This window comes from Triturus cristatus, chromosome 2_1, assembly GCF_964204655.1.
Source record: "Triturus cristatus chromosome 2_1, aTriCri1.1, whole genome shotgun sequence".
Taxonomy (NCBI): domain Eukaryota; kingdom Metazoa; phylum Chordata; class Amphibia; order Caudata; family Salamandridae; genus Triturus; species Triturus cristatus.
Genome location: NC_140581.1, coordinates 492844364 through 492864744, shown reverse-complemented (window position 1 = coordinate 492864744; position 20381 = coordinate 492844364). Strand labels below are relative to the sequence as shown.

Here is a 20381-nt window from a genome sequence, read left to right as displayed (position 1 = left end):
GGGACTTGAATCTTGTTCTCACATTTCTAATGTGCGCTCCCTTTGAGCCTCTTCATAATTGTCCTCTTCGTCTGCTGACGCTTAAGACTGCTTTTCTGGTAGCCATCACCTCGGCTAGACGGGTGAGTGAGCTCCAGGCTTTATCATCAAAGCCTCCTTTTCTATCTGTTCATCCGGACAAGGTTGTCCTTCGGCCTCGTCCCTCCTTTCTTCCGAAAGTGGTGACCCCCTTTCATCTTGGGCAATCTGTCACCTTGCCCACCTTCTTTCCGCCTCCGCATTCTTCCAAAGAGGAAGAGAGGCTCCACCGTCTGGACCCAAAACGTGCGCTCTCCTTTTATCTGGACCGCACAAAGCAGTTCCGGGTGGACGACCAACTTTTCATTGGATATGTGGGTGCTAAGAAGGGGAAAGCTGTGCACAAAGGGACCATCTCTCGGTGGGTCGTTTTGTGCTTCAAAATTTGTTATTCCTTGGCAAAAAAGGACCCTCCTGTTGGGCTGCGCGCCCATTCTACTCGGGCCTGAGCGGCTACTACTGCTTTGGGACGGGGTGTCCCTTTGCAGGACATCGGTCAGGCGGCCACGTGGGCTTCGCTCCACACGTTTGCCAGGCATTATTGCCTTGACAGCCAAGTCCGGAGGGATGGCTTCTTTGGCCGTTCTGTCCTCCAGGACTTTCTGGTGTGATCTTGGTTCGCAGACCCACCACCGGGGTTTGTATTGCTTGGGTATCTATTCTAAGGTGAGGAATCTAACTAACGCGTTTCTTTCAGATGAACAAGTTACTTACCTTCGGTAACGATGTATCTGTAAGAAACATTAGTTAGTTAGATTCCTCACCGACCCACCCATCCTCCCCATTCTGCGAACTGACATCTAGGGTTAAGGTTATCCTTTTCAGGCCCCTTGATTTTATTTTTGGCACCAGTGTCAGTCTCTTGCATGGCTCTGCGTTCCTGGCGCGGAAAGCTATGTACGAGAACTGACGTCCGCGTGCGAGGGCGGCGTCTAAGTACTCCGACGACGTCATCCCGGTGCACGAAGCCGACGACGGACGCGGAGCCGCAGACGACGCCTAGCGACGCGCAAGGGGTATTGCTGACGAAAAATCTTCCGGGTCCAGTCTGACGCCTGGCGATATTCTAAGGTGAGGAATCTAAGCTAACTAATGTTTCTTACAGATACATCGTTACCGAAGGTAAGTAACTTGTTCTTTAGAAACGTTCATGCTTCCCACCCCCCACGCTGACAACAATCTCATTAGTGATTACATCCAAGCTCAGTAGATGGTTTTGTACAGCACACATCCTCAAGTCATGTATTTCAGAGTCCTAAAACAATTTCCCAGGGTCACACAATTTAGTCAAGTGGAGAAGCCGGAATTCATCCCAGGTTTTCTGGTTTCACATAGCGCAATTGAGTTCAGCCAGTAGATATACGTGCTTTGCTTCCCTGTCACCCACTTTACAGCCCCTACTCCGCTGCCGTCATCAGTGTGGCCATCGGTCCCACCAAAGACCAAACTTTGTGGCTTCCTGGAAAATGTTTGTGAGTACCCATGCATTTAAGCAACAAGATCAAATTTCATGGGTGTAGTTTCAACAGATACAATCCCATCTTCTGATACTTTGAATACAATAATCACAATTTTGCAGACATGTTAATATAGAATCATAACAATGTCACTAATGAATATATAGACATAATTATTCATGATAATTGAATGAAACATTTGAGCTAAGAAAAGAGGACAATTTACCAATGTATATATTCTTGTTGAGAAACACAATGGAGTGGCTTTGATCATTGATGGATCTTCATGGAATCGAGTCCACGGTCGTTTCGGCCACCCAAGCACCTTCATCAGGAAAGTCACAAATGCTACATGCCAGATCCTAAACTTCAAGGAGTAAGGCTGAGATGTGTTGAAAAGGATTCAGATGGATAACGAAGCCCGTAAATGATAATGAACTTAGATTTAAGCTTGAACATTTAGTACTTTTTACCTGTTCTCTCGATAATGCCTTTTTTTGTTTTATATCGTCTTCCGGGGGCCCAAATTTGATGTTTTATACACTTAACAGAATTTTACTCTTGTATGCTGCGGTGTTTTGGCTCTCATACTTTGATGTAATTAATTTTTTACTTATTTATTGATGAACAAGTTGTTTTATGTTCTCTTATGACTTATCGTCGAATACAGCTTATTGAAATGTTAACAACTTTTCCTGATCCAGTTTGCTGCCTGGAAGAGGTTCAGCAAGTAAGAAATCTGGAGGTAGAGTATTCATCAGAAAGATCGTTACTAAAAATAAGTAACTTGTTTTTCGGTTAAGCTACTGTCACTTCAACAAAATGATCTGCAGGATTCCCAGTGACAAAGATAGGGTTGTCCTTGCATGCCCAGTCTTTTTTGTCCATAGGCTGTGTGGTAGCTGGCTTTATTTAAGACCTCGAGTCTGGTTGAGAACCGTGGTAAAACTGGGTTCCCCCTCTCCTTGTTTTCAAGTTAGTAATGAGAATCTGATACTCCATGGCGAGTGCAGCTTTGATGGGGTATCAATACCACATTGATACCATCATTCCCTAGTCAGCATGCCAGTGTTCAGTATACCTGCCTTAACTCAATACTACTACTTTGTTCAGTGCTGGTCCCTTTGTTCTTTTGAGTTGGCCTCTTTGTTCTGGTCTGTAGCATGGCCTCATCTGAGACAATGGCCTCTGGGTAGGTTGGAGATCAACTAGAGGACTTATCCTTGTAGTTCCTGCTGTACTATTTGGGATTCAACCCAGAGATTGCAGGTGAACTGGTGCCACACAAGATAGTGGAGCTGATCTTTGGAGGAGCTAAATGGTGCCTAGAATGATTACTTTAATACAGAAATCTACTGCAAAGTAGCTGATGCCAAGGGGCCTGTAATAGCCATATTGACTTCTAGAAGGCACTCAAAGCATCATAGAAAGCTGGGATACCAATATATGAACAAGATCTGAGCAGAAGATTTAGGCCTTGAAACTTCCAGCAGTGAATTTAAACATTGTTGTCTGTGATGTACTCTGGTAAATGCAACTGATGTTAGAAACTAGGGATTGCGTTCCCCCCTCATATATAGTTCAAATGGGCAAAGGGACACAGGGTGGCTGCAGAGCTTACTAAAGATTCTTCAGCAGTGTCCTAGGGTGTGGCATGTCAGGCTGTATGCGATCATTGAGACTGTCTCTATAGGCCAGTATATGTAGATGGGTTCAATAGCTAGGTATCTAAGTGGTACGATTGTAGGCGGGATAATGAATAGCATGCATGGCTGCTGTGCATGGCAATATACAGGCATAAAATGAAAGACCCTTGACGGACAGTAGATTAGGACACAAGAGCAAATTATTTGAATGGGGATAGTTCATTCTAGGGCTATAAGGTAAGAAAATAGATGTTCAGATTCCCAAGTGTAACATTTTCTCCCGACTGCCATCAACTGCAAATTTCTTATTTCGGGCTGTCTCATGAGAGCTGTGCTCAAATCCCTGATGAGGGTGAGCATGCCTTTTGAGGGACAAGGGTAAGGCCCAGTGGCAGTACCACCTATGATACACCATGCTAGAGTTAAGGATTCAGTTGCTACCACTACAGGAATGTTTGAAAAGTCGAGAGTAGTGCCTTAGTGATCATTTCCATACTAAAGAAAATAAATAAATTCATATTCACCTACTTTTTATATATACTCTAGTATTATTCACCACCTCCACTCACCCTCTCAAGAGGTTTATCCTGTGAATGATATTCATTCCAGTGAAAGGAATAATTTCAACAGGGTGAACATGAACACTCTGCAAGTGGGAACCAATGGTCTCATCTATTCACGGCAGTTTCATCAATGCAGAACTTGATACATCTGATATCCTGGTGAGAGATTCTGCAAATGCCTAGCCTAACGATCTTGAAGAAATACACATTTCTAGTAGATACCAACCCTTACAGACTCCTAGAATGAATCTCTCTTGGAGCCATCACAAAGAACATTCTGAAAGTAAGTAACTTTTTCATTCAATTGAAAATGTAAGCTGTATACTTTCCAGCAGTGACCTTAATCGGATAAACAACAAAACCTAAGCTTCCACTTCTAACTTTTTTTGTTTTTGATCTTTGCAGGTATTGAAATGCAGCCTTATGTCTCGATGGTATTGCATCAGCTGGTTGAAATTATTAACAGGCCAAATACGCCCAAGACACTCTTAGAGAATACAGGTACCCTTCTACAGAACTGATTAGGATAATGAGGAGTGTAAAAATCTTGTTTTAATTAAGATTCAAAGACCTGATATAATGAATTTGGATTGTGCACTAAACAAAAACAAATTATTACTGCCTTAGAGGCTTAACAGGTGTCTTTTCTTTCCGCATCCATGGTGACTTAGCCATTCCATGAGGTTTAAATTTGAATCTATATTATATGTTGCTTAATTGTAATATAAAGGAATTTGATAATTTTCCTACAGTCGAAATGTGTCTACGCCCTGAAAATATTGTAGTGTTTGCACATTCAGAATATGTGCACATTGAATCTTGCATCCATCCATGGACGGGTCTGGTCATCAGATATTAACCCAAACATGACAGTTATTTCTTTCAGCAGAATGTGACCATCTTTAACTCACACAAGTGTATTCTAGTTCCATCTATTGTTATTTGTTCACGTTTTGATTTTATCACATGAGCTCAAGAAATTAAGATAAGATATATATTTGAAGCATTTGTTGGATGCAGATATTCCTGTCCTCTAGTGTTGGGCCTGAAGTCTGCAAGTTGTTTTTCCTTGAGAAAGTTTTTTGACAGATGGCGTGCATAGTCTCTCCTCCCCCTCAAAGTATTGCGCATGTTCAACAACTCCTTTATTAGAAAGCTTTTTTTCTGCCTTCAGGTTTGGAGGAACTGCATCAGAGCTTTTGAAGATTTGACACCTACGTGGCCTACAGTACAGAAAAATCAACCCGAGAACGATAAACCTTGTCCAATGAATCCAAGAGGCTGGGAAGTGAGTACCTGGCAAACGACACACACTACTGTCGAATGCCCGCCTCCGGGTGATGGAGACGAAGAAAGACCCTTTCCGATGGTGACCTCGGTGCGGGGCCAAGTACACACACTCTGGCACTCACAAAGTGTGTAGTTTGTGCTTATCTCTAGAGTACATAGACTAGTGCGCAGCCTCTCTATTGTTTAAAAACAAAAAGACGCTTCGGATCCAAAAGTATCGACGTTAGGCGCCCACCATGAAGCTAGCAGCGAAAGCGGAGTTCTCGCAAGATAGCGAGGTAGAATTAGAGGCCAGTGCACCAACAAGAGGTGAGGTGGTCATCGCCAGCCCCCACTGTCGCCTCCGGTGATAAACACTCTGGTAAACGTCGAGGGTCTACATGGCCGCCATTGATTCCTCTGTTGGAAACGAGGACTAATACGACTCCACATACCTTGAGCACTGTTATCACGTGCCCAAAAAATCTCGCGCACACCTTCCCCACCATGCCACGGTCCGTCACAGCCCTCTGGCTCAGGTAAACAACTCAAGTATGCCTTGGAGCGGAGAAGGGACAATAATGTTCTCGATCGGGCTACAAGGCCACATCATGGGGATGGCTCCAGCACCACATCGACACCAAAGCACAAGTCAGCACTGACAAGCACATCAGCACCGAAAGCTACCAAACAAATTTTAACCCCACATTAAACATTGGCTCTGAAGAAACACTCAAGATCGAGCATCTCTGAATCGAAGCAGGCCTTGGTTTTGAGGACATTAAATAACATGGCCACACTTCTAGACAGAAAAAAAAGCCATACATCTGTGGGTACAAAGGCACACAGTTTCTGAAGTCGTTCCACCCGATCCAAACAAATAAAAGACGCACTCTCATACACCCACTGAGGAACAGGGTATTTTATTTAAAGGACTGCAACAATTCATGTAGGAAAAACATAGAGACTATCAAAACACAACCACAAGAGCAGGATAAGCCAATTGCCTTTATCAAAGAAGGTGGCACTAGAGCACAGGGCCACAAGCCCAATGACTTTTAGCCCACCTGACTCGCCATAAATGCTATCACCCTCTCCACAAGAAGAGGGAGAGGGGGAGAACCACGACACGGATTCACAGGGAACGCAAGACACCTGCTGCACTCGACCAATGGAATGATTACGACGTGGCTCCTGTCATAGACATGGACCCACCAGTACCGACAAATGTGTCACAACCAGATGACACCTCCTAATATCAGTGTCATTCAGACAGCGTAAAGTGACCTTTGACCCTGTCACCAGGCAGGTCGCTCCCCCCATCCGCCACGCAGCCCCCTGTGGGTTGAACCTCCGTTGCCGCTTTTGCCGCCTGACTGCTCGCTCCCTTTTTTATTCTGTACCCCTGCGCTTGGCTTCTGTGCCACTTTGTTTTTTCATTCTGTGCCCCTGTGTTTTGCATTCTGTACCCCTGTGCTCTGTTGTCCCTCTCCCGCCGTCTTTTCCCGCCGTTTTTTCCCCTGGGTTTTCCCCCGCCACTGAGCCCCTGCTGCCCCGCCCCCTTCACTCCCATTGGCCACCCCGCTCCCACCTCCCAGCTGCTCCTCCCTCCCTCTGCCCTCATATGGAGGCCGCAAAGCGGCCGCGCGCAGCGGGCGCGCCGCTGGCGCGCCTAAGGCAAGCCCGTCCGCGCCTGGACCGCACCCAGTGCCAGAACCCCTAGACCCCGCACCCCCCGCAACGCCAGACTGCACTACGACGCAAGCACCCTCCACGCACTCAACACCAGACGAGACCACCCCTGCTACCGGGCCACCCCGAAACGCACCCAGGGGCCTTTCACCTGCCGGAACTGCAGATTCACCAGCATCCAACCCTCCACACCACCAGCCAGAGAACCCAACCACCTCCGCTGCATCCTCCTCAGCACCCGCTCCGCTCGCAAGCACGCCATCGAACTCTGGGACCTCCTAGACTCCACCGCCCCCGACGTCGCCTTCCTGACGGAGACCTGGCTGAACGCCACCTCAGCACCAGACAGCGCCATAGCCATCCCACAGGGCTACAAGATCTCCCGCAGAGACCGCACCAACGGAGTGGGAGGAGGAATCGCCATCATCCACAAAGACTCCATCAAAATCTCAACGTACACCGATGACACCCTCACCACCGCCGAGCACATGCACTTCCAGATCCTCACCGACCCCAACACCACCCTCAGAGGAACTCTCATCTACAGACCTCCCGGACCCCGCCCACAGTTCAGTGACACCATCGCCGACGTCATCAGCACCCACGCCCTCGTTTTCACGGACTACATCCTCCTCGGGGACCTGAAGTTCCACCTCGAGAACAACAACAACGCCAACTCCACCGCCCTGATCGACAACCTCGCCAACCTCGGACTCAAACAGCTCGTAACGACACCTACTCACGCCGCTGGACACACGCTCGACCCCATCTTCTCCGCAAGCCCCCACGTCTCCTTCAACCACACCACCGAACCACACTGGACCGACCACAGATGCGTCCACTTCACCTTCAAAAAACCCACCACACACCACCGCACCCAACAGCTACCACGCCGCTGCTGGGGCAAGGTCACCGAGGACCAACTGACTACCGCCCTCGCCCTGAGACCACCCACCGACCCCACCGACCCAGACACCGCCGCGACCAACCTCACACTGTGGATCAACGACTGCGCCAACACCCTCGCCCCTCTCAAGACCTCTACAACCAACCACACCAACAAGAAAGCCGCCTGGTTCACCGAGGACCTCCGGATCTCCAAGCACACCTGTCGGAAGCTGGAGAAGAAATGGCTCCACGACCGAACACCAGACAACCACACAGCCCTCAAGAGCGCCACCTGCAGACACCACCAACTCATCAGGACCGCCAAGAAGACCGCCTTCAAGGACCGCCTAGACAACAACGCACACAACACCAAAGAGCTCTTCAGCATCGTGAAAGAACTCTCCAACCCCAGCTCCAACACCAACGACATCCTGCCATCTCAAGACCTGTGCGACTCCCTGGCCACCTTCTTCCACCGCAAGATCACTGACATCCACAACAGCTTCAATTCCGACCCCCCCGCACCCACCACCGAGTCCACCACCCCTGCGACTACCACTCGCACCAGTCGCCTGACCGTCTGGTCCAGCGTCGGCGACGAAGACACCATCAAAACCATGAACTCCATCCACTCCGGATCCCCATCGGACCCCTGCCCTCACCACGTCTTCAACAAAGCCAGCGCAACCATCGCGCCCCACCTCCGGAAAACAATCAACTGTTCCTTCGAGACAGCAACCTTCCCATAAAGCTGGAAGCACGCCGAGATCAACGCCTTTCTGAAGAAGCCCAATGCGGACCCCAAGGACCTCAAGAACTTCCGGCCCATGTCCCTGCTCCCTTTCCCGGCAAAAGTGACCGAGAAGATTGTCAACAAACAGCTGACCCGCTACCTCGAAGTTAACAACATCCTGGACCCTTCCCAATCTGGTTTTCGCAGCAACCACAGCACCGAGACCGCCCTCATCGCCGCCACTGACGACATCCGGACCCTGATGGACAAAGGAGAAACAGCCACCCTCATCCTCCTGGACCTATCAGCAGCCTTTGACACGGTCTGCCACCGCACCCTATCAGCATGCCTCCATGACGCCGGTATCCAAGAGAAGGCCCTGGCCTGGACCACATCCTTCCTCTCCGGCAGAACCCAGAGCGTCCGCCTCCCACCCTTCCGCTCCAAAACCACCGAGATCATCTGCGGCGTCCCGCAGGGATCCTCCCTCAGCCCGACGCTGTTCAATATCTACATGGCCCCCCTCGCCTACGTCGCACGACAACACAACCTCAACATCATCTCCTACGCCGACGACACCCAGCTCATCATATCCCTCACCGAAGATCCCCACACCGCCAAAGCTAACCTCCACAGAGGAATGAAGGCCGTAGCCGACTGGATGAAGGACAGCAGACTGAAGCTGAACTCAGACAAGACAGAGGTCCTCATTCTCGGACCCACCCCATCAGCCTGGGACGACTCTTGGTGGCCCACGTCACTAGGCACAGCCCCGGAACCCACGGACCACGCACGCAACCTGGGGGTCATCCTCGACTCCACTCTCTCCATGACCAGGCAAGTCAATGCCGTCTCCGCGTCCTGCTTCAACACCCTCCATATGCTCCGCAGGATTTTCAAATGGATCCCCCTCGACACGAGAAAAACCGTTACCCAGGCCCTCATCACCAACAGACTCGACTACGGGCACGCCCTCTACTCAGGAACTACAAACAAGCTCCTGAGACGACTCCCAACGCATCCAGAACGCCTCGGCCCGACTCATTCTCGACGTCCCCCGCCGCAGCCACATCACACTCCACCTGAGAGGCCTGCACTGGCTCCCCGTCAACAAAAGGATCACCTTCAAGCTCCTGATCCACGCACACAAAGCACTGCACAACACCGGACCCACCTACCTAAACAACCGACTCAGCTTCCACACCCCCACCCGAAGCCTCCGCTCAGCCAACCTCGCCCTGGCCACAGTCCCTCGCATCCGAAAAACCACCGCCGGCGGCAGATCCTTCTCCTACCTCGCCGCCAAGACCTGGAACACTCTCCCCACCATCCTACGACAGACCCAGGACCTGCTGGCCTTCAGAAGACGCTCAAGACCTGGCTCTTCGACCAGTAGCACTCTGTCCCCCCCCCACCCCCCCCCGCCTCCCCCCCCCTCCCCAGCGCCTTGAGACCCTCTCGGGTATGTAGCGCGCTTTACAAATGCAGTGATTGATTGATTGACAGTGTCAGAGTACCACAAGCTCCCAATGCACACCACTGAGCAGCAAACTGATTTTGCGCACTGAGTGCACAGTGCAGTACCTGCCCATGATAGAATCTGTACTGAATGTACCCGAAGACATCTTAAAAGACTTAGCACCTTGCATTGAAACAAAAACAAAACAGTCACCAATTGAGCCAGTCAGTATACATTAGTGGTCATCCCCACCAGATTGCCTAGCAGTCACAACTGTAAGGAAACTAGCTGCTGCACAGGACATTGGGGAAGCTCCTCCTCCAGACAAATAAAGCAAGAGAATGGATGTTGCAGGTAAAAGGGTGGCAACAGGGCATGCTAACCATTGGAAGATTGCCAACTCGGTGGGGCTACTCTCCCGCTGTAACTGAGCGACCTTGGATGAGATGCAGGAACTCATGCAACATCTACCAGATGAATATAAAAAGTGAGGAGAAGATTTTGTGAACAAGGGCAGGCAAATATACAATGCCACAATCAAATGTGCACTAGGTGGGGCAGATACTGCTGTGAGGGGCATTAATACCTCCATCATTCTGCGTAGATATGTGTGGTTACCCATGTCTAATAGAGACTAATAGCTGCAGATTCCTTACCTTTGAATTTCCCAGGTGTCAGGCTGGATCCGGAAACATTTGCTGAGCAATACCCCTTGCTTGTGACGTCGGGTGACTCCATTCGGTGTCACTGGCGTCGGTTATGACGTCAGTGGCTATATAGGCGTCACCTAGGCCTGCAGACGTCAGTTCTTTTCTTTCCGCGCCAATTCAGCCCCGATCCGGCAACAGCTACCCCTCTGTCGCTTTTTGGCAGGCCTTTTTTCCCTACTTTTGTCGATATTTTTGCCACTTCATGTGCGAGGGATGTCTGGTAGAAAGACAGGTTTTAAACCATGCAGGACTTGTTCCCGCATGATGTCTGTTACCGATCCCCACCGCGTATGTCTGAGGTGTCTTGAACACGACCAAGATTTGAAGTCGTGTTCAGACCGTCTGGCAATGGCCCCGAAGACATTGAGGTAGCGGGCGGTGAAGTTGCTTGCGGCCCGGCAGTCAACACCGTTAAGCGAGACTCCAAGGAAGTCACGGTCCCGTTCGAAGAGGAGGAGGTCGCGGGACCGCTCACGGAGCCCGAAGTCCTCTTCCTCCCTTTCGAGGTCATCTGGGCACTCGGGGAAGAAGCACAAGAAGTCGTCGTCTAAGCAGACTTCGACGTCACCTCAACTGGCGTCCGTCGTCGAGAGATGTATGGAGCACCGACGCTCTAGGCATGGTTCAGCAGAGCCTGTGTCGACATCGCACCTCCCACCCTTTCCGGGAGCCAGAGCGACTCCCGCTAAAATTAAAGATTTTTACGAGGCCATACGCCGCGTATTTGAGCGGAAGACCCCGTTGCTGAGCCCTTAGGCCCCGCGGGGACAGATGGGGGCCCCATCGTGTTCGGCGCCATCAGCGCCGGTGGGGCCTGAGGGATCCTATTCAGGATCCGGTTCAGCACCGGTCATGCCAACAAGACCTCACACAGTGTCGAAGTCGGTGCTTGCGACGTCGCCGGTGCCCGTCGGCGGCACAAGCCCCATCCTCATCCCCGACGACACGGAGCCGTAACAGCATCGAGCGATGCTGATTCCGACGTCGACAGAACCCAAGGGTTCCATGTTGTCACCTGAGCACTTTGTGGACATGCTGGGCTCAGGAGAGGAATGGGAGGAGTATTGAAAACCCATTCGAGACCCAGGATGCCTCTGAGGAGACTATGGACTGGTATGGGATACTTGGGGAGGCCAGTGGTCTGGATACTTCCCCATACACTGGCATGCTCTCTCCGCCTACAGTAGTTACGGAGGAGGTGGCGTCCTATGCCATGGTGGTTAGGAGGGCAGCTGAGGTCCTTGGACTGGAGCTGCCCTCAGTGCAGGTCAGGACTAATCTCCTGACCGATGTGCTTCAACGTGGGGTTTCCACCTCCTGAACTACTATTGCTCTTTAATGAGGCACTTACGGACGTCCTTCTAGGAACATGGCCGAATAGGACGATTGCACGCCGCCATCGCCCAGCACCGGGCGACCCAAAGTTCCTAAGCCAACACACCACCCCAGTGGTGCAGGCCTCCACTTCCCAGGGCGCATTCCCTTCCACCCCTCCGGATAGGGAATCCAAGAGACTGGAGTCATTTGGGAAGATGTTTTCTTCCTCCAGTCTGGCATTGCGGTCGGTGAATACTGTATGCTTGTTTGGCTGTTTCTCCCACTCTCTTTGGGAGACAGTTGAACAAGTGCTACCACAAGTCCCAGTAGAGGCCCAGGCTGTGCTCTCCCAAGCTGTCAAGGACGGGAGAGAGACAGCAAAATTCGCCATACGGTGTGGTTTGAATAAGACTGATTCGCTGGGTAGGTCAATTTCAACAACGGTGGCCTTGAGGCGCCACGCCTGGCTTCGTGAAACTGGCTTCTCGGGGATGTCCAAGCCAATTTGATAGACATGCCCTTTGATGGAACCCTGCCTTTTTGAGCCTGATCAGGTTCAAGGACTCTCAATCTACGGCCAGATCCTTGGGCCTCTCCTCCACTCCTCGTGGCCAGTCTCCCTTTCGTGGCAATGGAAGGGGTTTCTAGCCACGTCCGCCCTAACCTAGCCACCGTCCCGCTCAGACTACCAAAGCCGTGCGTGGAAGTGATGCGGTACATTCCGTCCTCTGAATGGAGGCCAGAAGTCTTCTACCACACTGCCCCCAGCAGCCGCAGCCTCCAAGCAATCTTAGGCTGATTCTGCAGGACCACACTACTCCAGTGGGTGGGAGAATTCGCCATGATCTCCCCCGCTGGAGATCTATAATAGGCAAGTGGGTCTTACAGATCGTCCAGGAGGGCTATTCTCTTCCTTTCCTTTTTTTTCCTCCTCCTATTCCGCCAACTCAGGAATGGCTGGCGGAGGATCATTTTAAGTAGCTCCAAGAGGAAGTTACAGCTCTTTTGGCCAAGGGAGCTATAGAAAGGGTCCCAGCTTCAGATGATGTTATTCCCACTACTTTCTGATTCCGAAGAAGAACAAGGGGCTTCGGCCCATTTTAGATCTTCGGACCGTCCATCTCTTCCTCAAAAAGGAGAAATTAAAAATGCTCACTTTGGCTCAGGTCTTGTCTGCTCTAGACCAAGGAGACTGGATGGTGGCGTTGGACCTGCATGATGCATATTTTCATATTCCTATCCTGCCGAGCCACAGACGTTACCTGCGGGTCAAGGTAGGCCGCAAGCACTTTCAGTTTACCGTGCTCCCCTTTGGTCTTACCTGTGCCCCTCGAGTGTTCACCAAGGTGATGGGGGTCATTGCAGCTCATCTGCCCAGGTTATGGGGTTTCAGTCTTCACCTACCTAGACGACTGGCTGTTGAAGGCGTCCTTGCCCCAGGCAGTTATCTCCCACCGTCAGACTACGGTGGACCTCCTGCATTTGCTGGGGTTCTCTATAAACGTGCCGAAGTCACACCTGACTCCCTTTCATCGGAGCTGTTCTGGACACAGTGCAGTTTCGGGCTTATCCTCCCGAGCAGCGAGTCCAGGATATTCAGGTTATGATTCTGATATTTCAGCCTCTATCCTGGATATCAGTGAGGTTGACTTTGAGGCTGTTGGGTCTCATGGCCTCCTGCATCCTGTTGGTAAGACACGCCAGGTGGCATATACGGGCTCTGCAATGGGACTTGAAGTTCCAATGGTCACAGCATCGGGGAAATCTCACTGACCTGGTTCAGAGCTTAGAAGGAACTGCGAAATATCTGCAGTGGTGGTTAACAAGCCGCGATTGGGTCAGCGGCAGACCTCTCTCCCTTCCCCAACCAGATTTCACAGTTGTGACAGATGCGTCACTTCTGGGATTAAGCAGCCACATGAGAGAGGCTGAGATCAGGGGTCACTGGTCTCCGATGGAGACGGGGCTCCACATAAACTTGTTGGAGATCCGAGCGATTCGGTTGGCATTGAAAGCATTTCTTTCCTCTGTCAAGGGGAAGTTAGTGCAGGTGTTCACAGACAACACCACCCCCATGTGGTACTGCAACAAGCAGGGCGGGGAGGGGGTCGTGGACCCTTTGTCGAGAGGCCCTGCGTCTATGGACATGGCTGAAACAGCAGGGCATAACCTTGGTGGCTCAACATCTGGCAAGTTCTCTGAACATCAGGGCGTCTACAGTCGGAGGTGGTGCAAGGTTTCTTTCAGCTGTGGGGAGAATCTTGGTTAGATGTGTTCACCTCCAAAGAGAACGCGCAATGTCAGCAGTACTGCGTGCTGGAGTTTCTATGGCGGCTAGCGCTCGGTGACACGCTTCGTCACGAGTGGAGCTCAGGCCTGTTGTACACCTTTCTGCCCATACCACTCTTGCCCAGGGGTCTGAAGAAGATCAGGAGCGACCAGGCCCAAGTCATCCTTGTGGCGCCGGACTGGGCAAGGAAAGTTTGGTATCCAGAGCTTCTGAGCATGAGTATCGATCCTCTGATCAGGCTGCCCCTTCGGGAGGATCTTCTGTCGCAGCAGCAGGAGAGTGTTCTCCACCCGAACCTGTCAACTCTGCGCCTCCCATTCATGGAGATTGAACGGTGGCAGTAAATGGCCTTTGACCTTCCTCCCGAAGTCTGTAATGTTTTTCTGGCGGCTAGGCGGCCCTCCAGTAAGTCGGTATACGCAGGCCGTTGGCAGAAATTTGTATTCTGCTGTACAGAAAGGTCAATTGACCCTCTTTCTGCTCCTCTTTCTACTGTCCTTTTATTCATCCTAACCCTGGCCCGGCAGAGCTCTGCATTGGGAACTCTCAAAGCAGCCTTCTCTCTTTAAATCTCCTATTGTAAATTGTTTTCTAAAAGGGCTGGCTCATTTATTTCCACCCACGCCCTTTATTATGCCGCAATGGGACCTTAATTTGGTCTTCACTAACCTAATGTGCGCTCCTTTCGAGCCTTTACACAATTTCCCCTCCGGCTGTTGTCCATCTAAACAGCCTTCTTAGTGGCGATTACATCAGCCCGGAGGGTGAGTGAATTGCAGGCGTTATCCAGCTAGCCTCCTTATCTTATGGCCTTTCTGGACAAAGTGGTGCTTCACACCAGGGCATCATTTTTACCAAAGCTTGTGACTCCATTTTATCTGTGCCAATCTATTACTTTGCCCACCTTCTTTGCTCCCGACATCTCTCTAAGGAAGAGGAGCGTCTCCACCGGCTGGGCCCAAAAAGAGTGTTGTCGTTCTACCGTGACCGCACAAGAGAGTTCCGGGTGGATGACCAACTCTTTGTGGGGCATGTGGGAGCAAAGAAGAGAAAGGCAGTGCAGAAAAAAACCGTCTCTCGCTGGGTCGTCCTCTGCATTAAAATCTGTTATGCCTTGGCAAAAAAGCAGCCCAATGAGGAATTAAGGGCCCACTCTACCAGGGGAAAGGCTGCGGCTACGGCCTTGGCTAAGGGTGTCCCAGTCCAAGACATCTGTCTGGCAGTGAGGTGGGCATCATTGCACACATTAGCAAAACATTATTGCCTTGTCAAGTGCGCAGGGATGGGCACTTTGCCCGTTCAGTCCTGCAAGACTTCTTATTCTAGGTCATGAGTCCACAACCCACCGTCTGGATGGTATGGCTTGGGTATCTGATTCAAAGGTAAGGAATCTGCAGGTAGAAGTCTTTATCAGATAAACAAGTTACTTACCTTCAGTAACGCATTATTTGGTAGAGACTCTATCTAGCTGCAGATTCCTTACAGCCCCACCCATGCCTCCCTGCTTTGCGGACTGATGTAGTAGGTCTAGGATTACTCCCCTTTCAGGGCCCTAGTTTTGCACACGATTAAGTCAGCCACTTTGTGGCTCTGCGCTTCTGGTGTGGAAAAAACGAAAAGTACTGATGCTCGCGTGCCTGGGTTGCGCCTATATAGGCACCCTGACGCCATGCAGAGCTGAATGGAGCAACCCGATGTCGCGCGCAAGGAGTATTGCGCAGCAAAAGTTTCCGGATCCAGCCTGATGCCCGGGAAATTCAAAGGTAAGGAATCTGCATCTAGATAGTCTCTACCGGATAATGCATTACCAAAAGTAAGTAACTTGTTCTTCAGGCTTAAACCAGAAGTCCAGCTACACATTCTAAACGTCCCCTTTGATGGGGAGAACCTCTTTGGGCCTGCAGTGGGTTCGAAGCTTGAAAAAATAAAAATATACCAGTACCACCTTGCAGATAACGCCTCAAAAGTAACAGCCCTTTCGGCGTTACCAGGGTAGAGGGGCTGCAGAGCCCTCTACCAGTGACATCTTGTATCGGCGCCAGCAACAGTACGACCAGCAAAACCGTGATTACTATCGAGACGGATACAAAAACAGAGGCAGTGGTAGGGGCTCACCCAATAAGGAAGCCTCTACACCCAAACAGTGACTTACCACACTTCCCCCTGATCACAAAACACCAGTCTAGGGAAGGCTACAACAATTTCACCAGTAGTAGCCAAACATAACATCAGACCAATAGGTACTACAAATTGTCAGGCAAGATATTGCTTAGAATTAACAGCCACCAAATATCCCGCCAAAAAGACCAATTCTAAATCCACAGCATCTACATCTGCTGTAGGAAGAAGTACAGGAGTTATTAATTAAAGGGGCCGTACACTCTGTCCCAGAGAAACCTCTCAATAAGGGAGTCTATTCCCTTTATTTCCTCATACCAAAAAAGGATTGCTCACTATGGCCAATCTTTGAACTATGTCCACTCAATCGATGCATACTATCTGAAAGAGACACGTTAGTGATAGATTCCTTACCTTAGAATTACCCCCAGGCTTCAGACTGGATCCGGAAAGTTTTCGTCAGCAGTACCCCTACGCGTCGGAAGGTAGCGTTGTGCGGCTCCGCGTCAGTTGTTGGCGTTGTGATCGCCGGGATGACACCGCAGCAGCTACTTAGCCGCTGCCTTCGCGTGCTGACGTCAGTTCTTTATTTTTCTGCACAAGCAAGTGCAGATCCAGAGAGAGCGGTACCCCCTGTGAATTTTTGACTGAGTTTTTGGAGACTTTTGTCTTTTTTGAGTCTAGTGACTCTTGGTGCTGTAGGGACACCCGGTTTCAAATCTTGCGAAGTTTGTCCCCGCATGATGTCGGTGACGGACCCACACCGCGAGTGTCTCTACTGCCTAGAGCGTGACCATGACCCCACGTCATGCCCTGACTGCCGGGCCATGGCTCCGAAAACTTTGCGGGAGCGGTCCCAAAAGTTGCTTGAGGCCCGGGAGTGGGCTCTGCGTCGTTCCAGGTTCCGGTCCCGTTGGAGGTCGAAAGACCGGTCATGGAGCCACCAGCATCGTTCGACAAAGTCTTCGCACTCTGGGTCAGGTAAGACGAAGTACAAGAAGTCGAAGAAGCGCCGTCGCTCTTCACCTTCCCCTTGCCAGTCGCGCGCCATGGCTGAGGGTGCAGGTGGTGTCGACGGCCTACCCGCTTTTCCCGGGTCAGACTATGACCCAGCTGCAGAACTTTCTGTCAGCCATAGCTTGCCTATTTGGCCCATCAGGCCCCGCCGGTGCACCCTCTGCGCAGCGAGACCCCCATGGATCCCAGCCAACGTCAGTTGACCTCGTACGACCTCAGTCTACGGCACCGCCTCTGGCGTCGGCTGGCCCCCCGGCCGATGTCGTCACCGGCTTCCACCCCGACATGGAGACGTGCTGGACCGGTGTCGATCGACTCCGATGGGGAATTTCTATCCCTTTCTCCATCCTCCTCCTCCTCCTTTCCCACCTGCCCAGCAGGTTACGGAGGAGGGAGTTGACTGGGAGGGGTCTGAAGACCGTCTCGCAGCCCAATGCGAGTTAGACTCAGACTGAGCAGAGGATTTGGAGGACACAGGTGGACTGGATTTTTTTCCAGAACATTGCACACTGTCTCGTTCTACCGGGGCTACAGAGGAGGGTGGTACTTATTCAGTGGTGTTGCGTAGGGCAGCCTCGGCTCTCCACCTCGAGCTCTCTACTATGGCAGTACGGACTAACCTGACAGAAGTGCTTTGTCCGGCGGCTTCCTCTGCGGAGCCGCTGCTGCCCTTTAATGATGTACTTTCAGACGTTCTTTTTGGCACCTGGTCCAGGCCCAACACTGGGGTTCCTGTGGATAGGAATGTGGCCAGACGCCATCGCCCGGCCCCGGGCGACCCCATTTTCCTCTCCCAACACCCTACCCCTGAGAGCTTGGTTGTCCAAGCCTCTGCGTCCCCGAGCGCATTCCCTTCCACACCTCCGGACAGGGAATCCAAGAAACTGGAGCAGTTTGGGAAGAAGATTTTCTCTTCCGCCAGTTCAGGGTTGCGGTCTGTGAACACTGCATGCCTCTTGGGTCGTTATTCCCACTTTGTGTGTGATACGGTGGCGAAGGTGCTGCCTCAGTGTCCGGAGGAGGCCCGGACAGTGCTCTCCCAAGCTGTTGCTGAAGGGAGGGATGCAGCCAAGTTCACGATTCGTTGTGGCCTTGACACCGCCAACTCGCTGGGTAGAGCGATTTCCACGACAGTGGCGCTACGCCGTAACGCCTGGCTGAGGACAACTGGCTTTTCAGGGGATGTCCAGAACACTCTCATGGACATGCCTATTGATAGCACTCGCCTTTTTGGAGACAAGGCAGATAGTGCGTTGGAGCGTTTTAAGGATACACGGTTTAAGGCCAAGTCCTTTGGCCTTTCGGCCACACGCACTCCTTCCACTTCTGCTTTTCGCTCCTTTCGTGGCCACGGAAGGGGTGCCCAAACACGTTTGTTTCGGAGCCACAGTCTCCGCGCAGCCGCGGATGTGGGACCCGCCGAGGTGGGTCACGGGGCATGCGGGCGGGTCAGTCCACGACCACCACTGCCTCCAAATCTTCCTAGTCCGGTGCTTTAGGTCCATCAATGGCCAGTGGGGGGCAGGATTCGCCATCACCTCCCCCGTTGGCACACCATCACTTCGGACAGGTGGGTTTTACAGATAGTCCGAAGGGGCTACTCCCTCCCCTTCGAGACTACCCCTCCAGCTATGCCACCTCAGTTCCACCGCATGTCGGGAGATCACTTGACACTTCTCCAGCAGGAAGTTGCGGCCCTCTTTGCCAAGGGGACCACCGAGCGCATTCAGACGCCAGAAGTGGGTCGTGGTTGTTATTCCCACTACTTCCTGGTTTCAAAGAAGGACAAGGGCCTGCGTATTATCTTAGACCTTCGGAACGTCAATCGCTTTCTCCAGAAGGAGAAGTTCAAGATGCTCACACTTGCTCAGGTCTTGTCTGCCCTAGACCCACAAGACTGGATGGTAGCGTTGGACTTGCAGGACGCTTACTTTCATAACACCGTCCTGCCAGCCCACCGGCGTTACCTGCTGTTCACGGTAGGCCAGTAGCACTTTCAGTTCACCGTGCTCCCTTTTGGCCTTACCAGCGCCCCTCGGGTGTTCACGAAAGTGATGGCCGTTGTCGCAGCTCATCTGCGCAGATCAGGGGTTTCAGTCTTCCCCTATCTTGACGACTGGTTGTTGAAGGTGGGCTCGCTCCACGCAGTCGTCTCTCACCTCCAGACTACGGCTGACCTCCTGCTTTTGAGGGGGTTCTCCATTAACGTGCCGAAGTCGCACCTGATTCCCTCTCAGAAGCTCCTCTTTATCGGAGCGGTTCTTGACACGGCTATTTATCCTCCCGAACAGCGAGTCTGGGACATTCAGGCTATGATTCCGATCTTTCGGCCCTTGTCCTGGGTTTCGGTCAGGATGACCTTGAGGCTGCTGGGCCTCATGGTCTCCTGCATCCTGCTGACCAATCATGCCAGATGGCATATGCGGGCTCTGCAGTTGGACCTGAAGTTCCAGTGAGCGCAGCATCAGGGGAACCTGTCAGAGTATGTCCAGATCTCGGAGGGCACTGCACGACAATTGCAGTGGTGGCTCACAAACCAGCATTGAGTCAGCGGCAGATCACTCTCCCTTCGTCAACCGGAGCAAACAGTGGTGAAGGATGCGTCCCTCCTGGGATGGGGCGGCCACATGGGAGAGGCGGCCACATGGGGGAGGTGGAGATCAGAGGCCACTGGTCTCCAGCGGAGTACAGGCTCCATATCAACCTTCTGGAGCTCCGGGCTTCTACCCAGAGTGCTGAAGAAGATCAGGCACGACCGGGCCCAAGTCATTCTTGTGGCCCTGAACTGGGCTCGAAGAGTTTGATATCCCGAGCTACTCAGTATGAGCGTGGAAACCCCAATCCGACTGCCTCCGCGGGAGGATCTTCTGTCGCAGTAGCAGGGGATGGTCCTCCACCTGAACCTGTCCAGCCTCCACCTCCTTGCGTGGACATCGAGCTGCGACAATTGATTCCATTTGACTTGGCTCCTGAAGTCTGTGATATCATTCTGGCAGACAGGCGCTCCATCCCCCCCCCCCCCCTCCCCCACCCCCACTAAATCGGTATACACCTGCAGGTGGAACAAATTTGTGGCATGGTGCACAGCAAAGGCGTGAGAGAGAGAATCCACTATAGTGGCTCTAGAAATTACAGTTCTGGTGT

General features: G+C 51.7%; 1 protein-coding gene across 1 annotated transcript in view; it reads left to right on the top strand.

Annotated features, from left to right (window-relative positions):
* The window catches only part of TNPO1 (transportin 1), a 1554860-nt gene that overhangs the window by 1320432 nt on the left and 214047 nt on the right, over positions 1-20381 (top strand). Inside the window, exon 19 of the mRNA XM_085632345.1 lies at positions 4150-4245. Within this exon, the coding sequence (XP_085488471.1) occupies positions 4150-4245 (96 nt within the window). The remainder of the gene's footprint in view (positions 1-4149; positions 4246-20381) is intronic.